At 33.1% G+C, this 14,231-nt stretch overlaps 1 protein-coding gene across 4 annotated transcripts in view; it reads left to right on the top strand.

Moving 5' to 3' along the window:
- Positions 1-12,387: 12,387 nt before the first annotated feature.
- The window catches only part of LOC131029918 (protein NRT1/ PTR FAMILY 8.1), a 139,362-nt gene continuing 137,518 nt past the window's right edge, over positions 12,388-14,231 (top strand). For 3 of the 4 annotated variants that reach the window (XM_057960597.2, XM_057960598.2, XM_057960599.2), the window contains exon 1: positions 12,389-12,714. In XM_057960597.2, coding sequence (XP_057816580.2) covers positions 12,619-12,714 — 96 coding nt within the window. In that variant the 5' untranslated portion in view covers positions 12,389-12,618. Of the gene's footprint in view, positions 12,715-14,231 lie in introns of all 4 variants that reach the window. The other variant, XM_059209858.1, reaches the window with a different exon arrangement.

Genomic DNA, 14,231 nt, shown 5'->3' with positions numbered 1-14,231 from the left:
TGCACTCTGATCTCTTGGATGTGTGGATGACAATGAGGATGTTTTCCCCTCGTGGTATATCTTATAGACTACCCTAGCCCTAGCCCTGACCCTCATCTCTCGAGTCAGTCTTCTTTATCTTGTGACTCTGTCACTCTATCCAATCAGTCCATTCTAGCCTTTCTTTCTTATCAAGAGATTGTCTATGATCTTTTCAGACATTTTCATCCAATCTCTCAAGGGGGCATATCATTCCCATCTTGGGCCAACTTTGTATCAGTTCATATTACCTTTTTTGAAACAACGCGACAAGCTGCATTGTCTCAAAGAGGGGCAAAATGTAGACACCTAAAATTGTCATGTCTAATTAAATAAATATCTTTATTTATTTAATTATTTAAGTCTAATTCTTCTATTAATTAAATAAATCTTTATTTATTTAATTAATTCTCTTATCCTCTTCTAGCCTTATTTCTTATTTAAATAAATACATTTATTTATTTAAATTATCCTTTTCCTAAATTAAATAAATATCTTATTTATTTAATTATCCCACTTCTTCTATTAAGTAAATGAATCTTTATTTATTTAATTAATTCATTAGCTTTTTCTACCTATGACACGTGTCATTCATCTCTCAATTCATACATTACCTACCCTCTCATTATTTTATTATTTTCTTTAACTACCCTCTAATCATAGCCGACCTCTTTTACACCTCTCAATCTTATCCCTCCATTTCATATAGTGTCTTCTATATAAGAAGATGCTTCCTTCATTATCAAACCCTGACTATGCATTCAACCCCGACTATGCTTTTGAACTTGCATATGCAATCAAGCCTACTTGCAACCACATTTCCGTTCTTTGTTGAGCTCTTGTGCACATATAAAATCTAAGAGCAAATATATCAAACAAGATCAATGGAGATAGGAAGAATGGAGATTCAAACTCTATTGAACATGTGATTGTATAATCTTTGTGATTTCATTTGATTTGCATTGTCTTAGGTAATCTTCATATGTTATGGTGGATCTTTGTTGTTGTTAGGCTAGGGTTTTGTTGTTGATAGGATCCTCCAAAGGTTCACCTTCTGTGGTTTGATATACCCGAAAGTACGGAGAAGAGCTATTCCCAAGCACTATCGTTGACTTGATTTTCATCAAATCATATTTATTTTATAGTGGGTTGGATTACTTGGCATTAGCCATTCCCACTTAGGTCGTTCCCCTCACACCAACCGTAATGGCTTTAAGAGTTTTTAGCTCCTCGGGAGGGCATGCCTGCTAAAGATATGCACTAATGAAAGCAAAAGATGAGTCTATCTTTCTAATCACCCAAGAAAGGTGAGAGCATACTCGCCTATCATCAAAAACACAAAATACATGATTGTTCATTTTTAGCCAAAAATCAAGTGTGCCTAAAAAAACTTTAAGGAATACACAAAGTTTTGTTGAATTCTTTTAGGCAACCTGCAAAGTAGATCCATAAGTAGTCATTGATTTGTTTTGAATTTGGTCTTTGACAAGCGTATATTTGACAATTGTTCTGCAGAAAAGAGTTAAGATAGGCATGAATTTGGATTACAAATGCGTTAAATTTGTATTTGTGAGAACTAGATAAGATATTAGAAAGATATATGCGAGGCTCCAACCCCATGGTGGGCGCCAAAATGTCGTGCCTATGAAGTGTGTTCCTGTTATACCTACAAATGCAACACAAAACACTCAATAAATCATTACAAGCAATGGTTAGAAAATTAATCAACGAAAGATAAAACCATAGCTAATCGATCTATTGCCTCCTAGTAAATGTGAGTATGAATTTTGCTCTCAGATCTGGTTATGCAAATTCCAGTGACTTGACTACATTTAAATGGAGGATTTAAATGATGAAGATGTATAAGCTAGCAATGATAGCATGATTAAACTACATGATTTCATGATTATTCTAGAAAATAAGATAGAATGAAGATGCAATTAAGCTAAAATTGAACAAGATAACAATGCTAAGAATGATTTGCTAATAGCTATATGCCTATAGTAACAATGCTTGAATGCAAATGAGATGGGTTTAATATTGCTCCAAAATGGGGTCTATTTATAGGATTTCCAAGGCTAGGGGTTAGGTGGCAGGAATCAATGGTCAAGATTAAGTCTGAAGATATCAATGGTGAAATTGGAGGAGGTTGGTAAAGAGGTTGGATTAAAGGGAACATCTGTCATCTCTATGGTGACAAGTGTCAAGAGGCTTCTAGAAGAGGTTGGATGAAAGGGAACACTTAGTGACAAGTGTCAAGAGGCTTCTAGAAGAGGTTGGATGAAAGGGAACACTTAGTGACAAGTGTCACAAAGATTCTAGAAGAGGTTGGATGAAAGGGAACACTTAGTGACAAGTGTCACAAAGCTTTGCTCATGAGAGGGTAAAGTGTTCAAGGAAAGGGGACATGTGGGTAAATGGAATGGGTTAGGTTAGGTGGTTAAAAGTTAGGAGAATTTAAATTTAGAAATTCAAATAATAAGAAAAGGCTAATTAATTTCAACAACTCGTAATTGATTTGTTTTAATTAATTGAAAGATTAAAAGAAATGATTTTGATGGAGAAGAATTAATTAATTTGAATTATTTAATCAAAGAGGACTATTGAAATGAACCTATTAAATAAATCCTTAGATTTATTAATAAGTAGATGAAAGTGGAGGATTTTAATCAAATTGTTGATGAATTCAATTAAATTGGGGAGGGAGATTAATTAAATAATTGCTTGTTCAATTAATTATCTTCAAACCATTTTTAGGTGTATACACCTATCAGTATGTCATGAGCCCAACGCTTCTTGCCAAGACCAGGTAGCTCATTCATGAAGTAAAGCATCAAACATAGAATGACATTACCATATCTAAAAGTTCCTTTCTTAAATCCTTTGATCTTTCCAAGGCTCAACATCAACTCACTCCTGATCCATTCACATAAATCATACTTTGCATTATTTCTTAGCATATTATATGCAGCATGAATGCATGAACTAGCAACATAATTCAATCGGTTGGATTGAGTTATCTTATAACCTATTATCATGCTTGCAAATTTCACATCAGTGTCGGTGATTGTGTTGATCCTCATTGATCTGCTATCAAGAGTTGCACCAATGAGTTTCTCGACCTCAGTGTTGGAAATTTTCTTGCCAGGTTCTTGACCAACCTTGGGTACGCCAGTGACTGCTTGAATAGCCTCCTTCATGATCATGTAAGGCCTATCCAACCAAATGAACTCATTGTGAACCCTGCTAAGATCGTATTTGATGACTTCATCATTGAATTCTAGTATGTACAGAATGTTGGTTAACCCTAGATCCTCAATTGCTTTGAATTTCGGTTTGATGGTTCCGGAGCTGCCTAGTATCATGAATTGATACATTCTTTTTATCTCCTCTATGCCTAGATCCTCCAGGGTGAGTAAATGTATGCCCTCATGTCTTCAATATACATCACGCTATTAGGAACCCTAGAAAATGCTCCCACAGAGTCTTCCTTCTTAGCAATTTCGGGAACCTCCTTGAATATGAAACTTAACCTATCCTTGACTTTGAAAATGGTGGGATTTGCAATGAAAGTAGGAGCTGAAGATCTAGATGCCATTTCAAAGAATACCTTAAAGTGATCGCTGGTTGGAAGATTGAGTGCTTCTCAGATAACTGCTCGTAATCCTTTCACAATACCTTTGTTTGCTTTTAACTCGCCTAAAATTCGCCTTTTATTTACTCTAAATGCTTGAATGCTCGGTGAGTGAAAATTAATTCACTTAACCCTTTTTATCAGTGAATAAAACTCTAATCTTTCTCTGTAATAAATGCTTCACCAACAACCCTACAGATGCCAGTTTCACAGTCTTGTGCTGGGTGAACCTTCATCAATGGTGAACACAACTCTCCAGATCTCCTTAGATCTCCTCCAGGGTAATATGAAGGAATTTTCAATGACTTTGCCAACCCCTAAGGCTTATGCCTTAGTTGTCGGTGGAATTTCCTGCCGGTGGAGGAATACCTTGTTCTACCGATGGAGTTATTGGTGTAGATCCATCTCCACTTGGTTCTTCAGATTTTCTAACCCATCTCTTGGTGTGATATTGTTGTATTTATTCTACCTTCTGCTTTCCTTTCTCATTATCTTTATCATTGCTAACCGGTTGAGTCTTTCTTCTGTATTATTTAGCAATATGACCTATTTTGTTGCATGCATAACATGTAACATTGTTCTTCTGAATTGCTTTGACAAATCTGGTATCATTCCTTGACCTATAGTGATTAGCAAAATGTCCAAACTTTCCACATGCATGACATTTAACATTTATTCTGCAGTCCTCTGACTTATGACCATACTTCTTGCAATTTGTGCATTGTTCGGGAACAAAATTGTAGTTTTGATGTGCTCTATTTCTACATTCTTTAGCCATATGCCTAAATTTATTGCAAACAAAACATCTATCATTGAATTTATAAGCATTAGATTGCCTTACCGATTTTCTCTGTTCTGATGAGTTCTGCATACCGGTTGTCTGATCTTCATTTCCAGTACTGGAGCTTTCACCATGTACAAATCCAAGTCCTCTAGAATCATCAATATGCCTTTGTCTTTTCAACAAGTCATCCAATTGTGCAACATTGATCCTAAACTTTTGTTTATAATCATTTGCAATAGTCAAATCATCTCTCAGTGATATTACTTTTCTTTCAAGTTCTTGTTCATTGTTCCGAGAGTGTGCCAAATCAGTTCTCAACATATTATTCTCATGAGTCAACCTACCACATTCATCAAATTTTTTTCTTCAAAGATATAAGAAGATTATCTTCCTTCTTCTTTTTGTCCTCAACATCTTTTGATAACCTCATAGTCATATCTTGCATTTCATTCTTCATGAGCATGTTTGCTTGACTTAGTTTCTGACATTGTTCCTTAAGTGCATTCTTCTCATCATCATCTGGGTTTTACAAAAGTTCCTTCCTCTTGGCTTGAGCAGATGATAACCTTTCTTGCAGGACATGAATGAATTCATTAGCAGAATTCAATTCTTCTTGCAATTTCAAGTTCTTCATCCTTTCAACATCATAATCCTCAAGAGCCATCTCAAGTTGCTTCTCCATAGTCATGCCTAAAGATTCCAGTTTCAGGATCTTCCTCAAGTTGTTAAACTTCTTCCGAGGTACCAGGCTCTAATACCAATTGTTGGGATCAAAGAACACTGAGAGGCGGGGGGGGGGGAGTGAATCAGTGTTCTGCTGGTAAAATAAGATTTTATGCCTTTATACCAATCACATATAAACCGGTAAACAAATAAACATATAACTTGAAGCAAATAAACCATCCACATAAATGAACACCATAACACATATAATTTATACATGGAAAACCTCAAAGAGGAAAAACCACGGTGGGATTTGTGACCCACAATATCAATTCATTGGCCATATGAAAGGATATTACATATAATGGGGGCCTGCACTTGTACTTGCAGGAAGGCACACTGCCTAGAGCACACTGCTCATCACTAAAGAGCCTCACTGACTACAAGCTTCTGCTGAAGTAAAACAATGAAAATGAACTCACAAAATGCTTATGCTATTCCAAATAAAGTTCCAGTTATAGCTATGCTTTGTACCAGTTCATAAACCCTTAATAATACTACCGGTATCTCTTCTCCTCGAAGAATGCTTTCCAAATGATCTATAGATCATTGCATGATACAACATTCACATACAAATGATCTACATACATATACTTCGCATCATACAGTTTTGCTATATTCTCCTATGTCACACCATACATATATCTTTTCAAAATGACCTAGCAAACTGACTTATATACCCATTACAAACAATATGCCTTATGTCGGCTTACAATGCATTACAAAAGATATTCAATGTCAGCCTTGATTATAATTACAAAATGATTTACTAAATAAATCTTCCTTGATGTTGGCTTCCTGAAGTGTTTGATGTCGGTGTCAGTGCCGATGATGGTGTCGGTGATGGTGACGGTGACGATGCCGCCCTGAATGTTCCAAAGCCAGTGTCTGTCGATGTCTGCCTCATAATTTCGGTATATTATTTCCATATAGTCTTGTTTCCATATAGACTCTTATTGCCATCAATGACAACAAAATCAATCCAATGAGTGTCAATTGCCAACAAAGAGAACAAGAGACCAAGGGAACTCCAGAACCTCAGGGTTCCGGAGTTCCAGGAAAGAGAGAGGAAGAGAAGGCTTGGGAAAGGAACTCCTGACAAGACAACACTTCATACTTCATGATTCCATTGTTTTCTCCTTGATTAACTGAGGGAGCAGTGGTGCATGGAACATATCTCTGGTCGGTTCTCACTGATGGACCAAGGGTGTCATAAAATGACAACAAAACCCTTGAGGCTTAGGTCCAGGTCTAATGAAGATTCTGACCTCAAGAGCTTACCACCTTTGAGTGCAAGCATAAGTGGTGGTATAGATTTGTCACCACAATGGTGATTGAATAAAATATGGAGTCAACACTTCTAAGTTAGATCAAGGAGTTGGATGATTAAGTTGGTGTGTGTGACTGAACAAAAAAAAAAAAATTGTAGTGTCCAAGTGGTGGATATTACACATAACTCTTACGCTCTCTGCATTAGACTTGATAACCTTGTAGCTGAAGCTGACCAAGGTTATTAAATTATCATTGATTCTTTTGTCATTCGTCTCTAGCCTCATAATTTTCACATCAAAATTCTCCTTCATGTGTATTATGTCCTCAACTGCTTTTTGCAAGGATGCCACCATTTTACTTCCTTTTCCAACCAATTAGAATTCGGGTCCTTCAGGTTTTTGATATTATTCTTGACCCCACAGATAGCAATATTTATCTCACTAATCTCATGAAAGAAAAACTTGTGCGTTTTGAAATTATTAACAACTACATTCCTAGCAACAACAAGGAGATCTGATGGATGCTCTTTGTCTAGGTTTAACATGGAGGATTCATGGTTTAGTTCATGAGGAAAATGGGGTTTCCATTCTCTGCTTGTATTGAGGTGAGACTCCTCTAAAATCTTCAGACAATGCTAATTCATCTCACTTTAGTTTTGTTGGTAGATTAATCCCACTTTAGTTTTTTGGGTAGATTAATCTCACTTTCCTATTTTCACATACATAGACTTACTTGTAAATCATAAATAATTTAATTCTTATAAACTAATGAATATAAATCTTAACTTTTATTATTGTACAAATGTTCATTTTGATTTCAATGGTTGCAAAATTTTATGCAAACATGAGAGTTTAATTTAGTGTTTCACCTTCTAGATAGGTATTAATTTCAATTTTTTTTCTTTCCCTTCTCTTATACTATGAAGAAAATTCATTTGAATCCTTAAGAAGATTTTGATTCTTAATCTTATAGTTTATTTCATAGGTGCAAGTTCCATGCTCATGAAATTTCCCATGTTGATATAGGTTGCATTCAGGTGTAGAATTGAACATCAACACAACTCTCAACTATTATTACCCTTATCTCTCCTAGTTTATACTATTCCATTCACTTTTGCATACTTATTATATTGTATGATGTCTCAAATTTTCATGTGCATGCTTCCATATTTTCTTCTCCTAGTATTACTTCTTTCTACAATTTCAGCAATGATACAAAGAATCAAGGTATTGCACGTTCATCACATTGACCAAAGTCATCTAGTTCCTTTTTTTTTACATGTTACATTGGCCTTTTGTTTATCTTTCTTATCTACCTTTTCATGCTTAGAGACCATCTAAATGCCTCCTATTATAATGTTCTTATCAATTTATTTCTTGATATGTGTTCCTTGGGTCATGAATAATGTTAGATATTTTATATGTAAGTCTATTTTGTTACTATTTTTCTTATATTTCTTCTTTGCCTTTTCATGCTTGGGAGCCATTTTTTTTGTCCCCTTTGAACATGTTCTTATTAATTTGTTTCTTGATGAACATTTCCCTTATTTCCCATCGTTTCTCAATCTATCTATCATCTAAGATGCCAAAATGTTGCACTTGTCTCTTTTGGATAGGACTCTACATAGTAGCATATTGTGAATTCAAACTCATCATTTCCTACCTAAATATTTGTCTTTTACATAAACCCTAAACCCCATTTCATCTTCAAAGATCAAAATAGATCTAGAGTTGCTTATAAAAAGTGGGAAGGATTAAAATACTCATCTTTTACCCTTCTGTAGGCATACTCAAACACTCACCCCAGGCAACAATAACCTATTTTTAGACAACTAGGGCTTTCACCTACTTCATGCAACACAAACCTCTATCGCTACAACAATCTACACTTGCACCTAGGGTGACACACACCTAAAACCTATTCAATATTATTATTGACAAGTCAATCTAGGGATATAATCAAAGTAGTCCCTAAATATGCCTCAAGCACAAAGCTGATCTCTTTTAGGCATTATAAGTACACACATAGTAGTTTATATTTAAAAACATAAAGGACATGACCACACTAGTAGAAGATGTTGTTATGCCCATAGTAAACTCTATCACACCATAATAAATGATACTAACGTCTCTAAACACATTAGGTAGAAATAGTTAAACACACACACACACACACACACACACACACACACACACACACACACACACACACACACACACACACACACACACACACACACACACACACACACACACACACACACACACACATGCACACACATCATCCAATCATTGATAGAGTAATCATTTATGAATATAAAAATTTGAACCTAGTCTCAAAATATCATCTTTATCCACTCTTTTTTCTAGCCATCTAACACCTTTTAGTTACAAAAATCAAACACTCCCATTCCTCCTTTTTTTTTAACATTACAATATTATTTAATGTCAAGAGGCAATCTACAATGACAATAAGAAATGTAATGTTATTTGGTGAATGCCTTAAAAAAAACTCTCATCTTACTAAAACTAATTCAACTTTATTAGTTCCTGCCAAAGACAGGAATACTAATGCATTCATTCAATTTTATTTTTCAATTAGTTGAATCAATCAACATTTAGAATTACAAACTTTGAGAAAAAAATGTATAGTCCATATTTATTTTATATTTCACATAACTATAAAAATATCATTTTTCTTTATTCCTATTGGTTCATATTGAAAACATAGGGCAAAAAATTCATTTCTCTTTGTATAAAATATTATATTTATCTCTTGATTAATGATATTGGTCTGGAAAATGTACGAAATTGATTATATATATATATATATATTTTTACAACTTTATGTGTTTGATTACAATTATCATTCGTATGAAAAAAATCAAATCGCAATGGTCATTTGTACTAGAGATTTAATGCAATATTTGTATTACTGAATAGTTGTCATTTGTACCAGTGGATTTAATTGCACATCTATATTAAAATACATCTATCATTTTCACACCAAGGATTCAATGGCTTATATGTACAAAATATGATTTTTTTTTTAATGTTCTTCAAACACTTTTGAATTTAATAGCCAATATTAAATTCATTAAACACACATACTACCGATTCAAAAATTTGATAATGTTCTCTTAATTTCTTAATTGTTCTCATAGTATTTTAATATATACATCGGTCTACATGTAAGGTCAATATTTTAGTGGATTTTATATATATTTATATTAAGTATTTAATTTTTTTTATATATTTTATTTTAAATGAGATTTATTTTAGATTTAAGTATTAATGTAGATAAAAAATTTCAACATAATTTTTTTTATGTATTCATTTTTTTCATAAATAAATACTTACAATCTAAATAAATAAATACTACTAAATTTATCAATGTTTGTTTGGTAAGTAGTAATAATATTATAATGTAATAAATTCATATGTAATTCTACACAACAAAAGAAAGATACCACATGATCTTTGGGGCTTACACGCAAGTGACTCTTGCTTGGTTTTTAAAATTTTAATAAAATATAAGTGTAAAGCTGAAATTAAAAAAAAAATGTAAATTTTTATTTAATTTTGTGTATATTTCTTTGAAGATGTCTTCATGTAATAATATATTGATAAATGATATATTTTCGTATTGAGTTTAATTCACATTTTGATTTTGATTTATATTTATTTATCTTTATTTGAATCCATTTTTTATAAATTTGTTTTGTATTTCCAAATTAGTATTTTATTTGTATAGATCATTTTCATATAATTCAAGATTGATAAGAATCAATCTTAAAAAGTATAGAATTGTATCTAAATCTTAAAACTCCAAATTTATATTTAGATTTAGACTTCTTCAATCCTTTATATTAATCATTACATGAAGCAGTCTAATACATTTTTCATACACTATGTTGTGATGTCATGATATATAATAAAATTCAACGTGTATTTAATTTTATATGTACCAATAATCATCATGCTCAAAAGGGTAATAATTAAAAAACAATTAAATTCTAAAGTATTAAAATAATACAAAATGTAGAATCACTGCATAGGACATCTGCATGGTTGCAAATGTTGTCTTTAATATTTCTTGTTGTCATTAATTTAATCCACTAAAGGGTTTGACCTAGGAGAACTTGTTCACTTACCTAATCAATGTTTGTAGACACCACCTTAACATATGCATATATCTATACGACAATGGTGAGACACTTTTCGTGATTACATTCTATTAGTCCATTACTACAAAACATAGATCAATTTTGTGCATCACATGAAGTTCATGATAATCAAGATCAAACTCATGGAGCTCAAGATCTATCTACATCATTCTCTTTATCAATTTAGAGTTTGAAACATTCATCAAACTAAGATAATTAATCTTTCAATGATGACAAAATATTCAATCAACACCTACATCATCTATCCAATTCTAAGACTATGTACACCTATCCCTTCATTTAATTATAATACATATTTCAATTTCTCTCCATCTTCTCTCCCCCTCTCTCTTCATCTCTACTTTTATCTACTCTAAACTAATCACACTATTGACAAGAACTTGATGATTTGCGTCTCTTGTTGATAAATCTATTTTTTGAAATGCTTTATTTATTGTCTACTTTCTAATTCCAGTTTAAGATTCAACTAAGGTTTTATTTTTCGATTAAAATACATGATATTTAATACTTGCATTCTTAATTACCTCTATTAAAAATACCATTACTTTTGATCAAATTTCCACATTGATGTTCAATAAAACAAAATTTAACTGACAAGTTATTTAGTGTGAGGCTATGATTGTGAGCAATCGTCCAAAATTTGCTGCAATATTTGATTCCTTGGTTTTAATACGCTCGATAGAATTCCCTTATTGTAGATAACTTTGGTCAAGGTCAATACTTTGGAGCATATAAATAAATAAATAAATATGTATACAAACAAACAAATTGAGCCTAAGCAAGCATTTTCAAGACGTCTTCACCGACTATACACTTTTGCAAGTTAAAAAGACATTTTGGTATTTTGTAAGAATTTTGGTTGACTGACATGTTGGAAAAAACTCTAGGCAACCTAAATAATACAATGAAAATGATGTTTTTATCAGTTATATGTGATGTATTAATGGATTGATTGTGATTGATAGATTATTAATTGGATTTAAAATATAAATTAAATTGAAGTGGGCAACTCTTGTCTATTATGAGTTTTTATTATTTAAAATTAAATTATTTATTTGTAAGACTTATATAAGATTTTCAAATCATTCAATTTTATGATTAAAAGTAAATTATGGTTATTAAAAGTAGGATAATTATTATAATTTTTGAATAACGATGTGTAAAATTAATGTTGACTATTCTATTGTTAAAAGTGATATAAGTGAATAGGGTACTTTATATGATTCATCTCAATGGAACATGCCAAATAAGATCTTATCAATATAAATGAACACGATTTCTTGTAATAGACATATATTGTTCTTTACCTTGTAAGCCTCTTACACTTTGTTTATATATAAAATCTAAGTGTTAGGATGTAATTCCATACTTTTTAATGAAAGTAGCTTTGGAATTTTTGTAGCCTCAAACATTCATCATACAACCACTACTATTTGTTTGTGTGGTTTTCATATCTCCATCAATTTCATATAGAGGTATAGTCCGCTTGCATTTGTTTTGACTTGATAGCTTTCTATTATCATATAACAGTCTTATATGAACTAAAACCCAAAGCATATGATATTAGGTGACTATTGGCACAATTGTTCCAAACATACCGAATAAGTCGATCAGCCGCCAAGTAATTAAATTTTTAATATATTTTCATAATTTAAAAATATTATTTTACTCAAAAATGATTTTAATATTCTCCTTAATAAGAAAACACTTTTAAAATATTCTCCTTAATAAGAAATCACTTTCAGATAGTGAACTCGTGAACTCCCTACATTATGCAGGTGCTAATAAGAAAGAAATATTCTCCTGTGTCATTTTTTGATTATTCTCTGTAGCAGGGTCCCTTCATGATCTTGACAACACTGCTATGGCTTCTGTTATCGACAGAAATTCACCAGTAAACGACACTCATAAAATGATAGTGACCCAAGCTTACCAACACAAATCAGGGAGCTTTCTCTCTAAAATAATGGGTCGAAATTATTCTCTCATACAGAGCTGTGTATGGCCAGAATTCAATTCATTTTTTGCAGTTCGGTATATCGGCTGCAATCTACAACCTCAGAAATGGAGACAGAGCTTACCGAAAATAACTCCCAGGTAAGAATAATATAGCTGTTATTTTTGAGAATTAGACCCTAGTGCTTTGATTTTCAGATACTTGTCCACTGAAAACGAATGTATCACGGGACTTTCTGGGTTATTGGAGTAATCGTAGAGAATTGAGACTGTTTTTAACCATAATTGTGGCAGTTCGTGTAGAATCTAACATATTGGTCATTGGCTGCTCATGATGTAGAGTATCACCTTTGTAAGACTTTACCCATAGAGTTAAATTAATGCCCATGTTCTTTTCTTTTGCCAAAGTAAAGCTTCTGTGATGGTGGGTATCAGTCCCATTGTTTGATACTTGTTTTTCGCATTTTGGTGATAAATTATAGAATCATTTCTGGTCCATGTCAAAATTTTGGACAGCTACTGCTTTGCCACCGATTCGCTTGCCTATTTCACAAGTTGCTTTTAGGTTTTCTCTGGATTGCCATTTCTAACTCCTTCCAGCTTTGATACCATGTTGAAAATTTTAAGACATGCTAGTATTGTCACCCAGAATCTAGTTCATACAATTGAGCCGCTCTACCAATTCCGTGTTGGGATATTAGGATGAATGGTAACAACCTAGCAGGAGGCTGAACAATTTTTGCCATTGTCTTTCATCCATAGGTACATTCAGATGTCAGTGGTATTGGTTTATTGGCTATCCTTACAAGCTTAATCAATATTCTGGAGGATCATATTGATTAGCATAACTAATGTTCTTTTGGGTTTGTTTGGAAAGTAAATAGGAAATATATTCCGTGGTATGAGATAGCATGTAACTTACTTAGTGTTGGAAATAAGCCACACTCAGACTAATGATGGATGGCTAAGGAAGGACCAGTAGCTCAATTGATAGAGCACTCAAGCAGCAAATGGAAGGTCTTAGATTTGATTCCTAGCTGGTGCATATGAGCTGTACCTCAACATGTGGTATCAGAGCCTGACTAGGAGCCCCAAGCACCTGCAGTGTGGCTTAAGGGAAGTGTTGGAAATAAGCCACACACAGAGCAACAATGGGCTGGGCCAGTAGTTCAATTGGTAGAACACTCCAGCAACAAATGAAGGGTCCTAAATGTGAGTCCTAACTGATAAGTTGTAGCTCAACACTCAACACTCAACACTCACTTCCTCATACTTTGAACCAGACAAAATAACTTGTTATACCTTGTTGTCAGTACTTTGATTCATGTTTTAAATTATACCATTTATCAAAAGATGTACTTGAAAAGTATAATAAGTATTTGAGAAACACGTGCAACTACTTATGGTCTAGTGGCAAGGTGGACTGATTGTCATGGCGTATGAGAGAGTGTTTCTGTATTAAAACAATCGGGTTAACGTAAGCTACGCCCAAACAAGGTTAGGTGGAAGCCATAGCATATTTCTGGTAAGAGAAACCCCTCAAATATGGCATTCAAACTTTAAGGTGTTCCACGTTTGATAGTGTGTTCCTTATGAATAAATAAACGATGCCAGTCTCTGAGGGCCATAGGTTTGGTCTTTCTTCTGTGCCAGCTTAT

This window comes from Cryptomeria japonica, chromosome 8 (genome assembly GCF_030272615.1).
Source record: "Cryptomeria japonica chromosome 8, Sugi_1.0, whole genome shotgun sequence".
NCBI classification, from domain to species: Eukaryota; Viridiplantae; Streptophyta; class Pinopsida; order Cupressales; family Cupressaceae; genus Cryptomeria; species Cryptomeria japonica.
The sequence above is the reverse complement of the archived record's forward strand: the minus strand, read 5'-3'. Positions and strand labels throughout refer to the sequence as shown.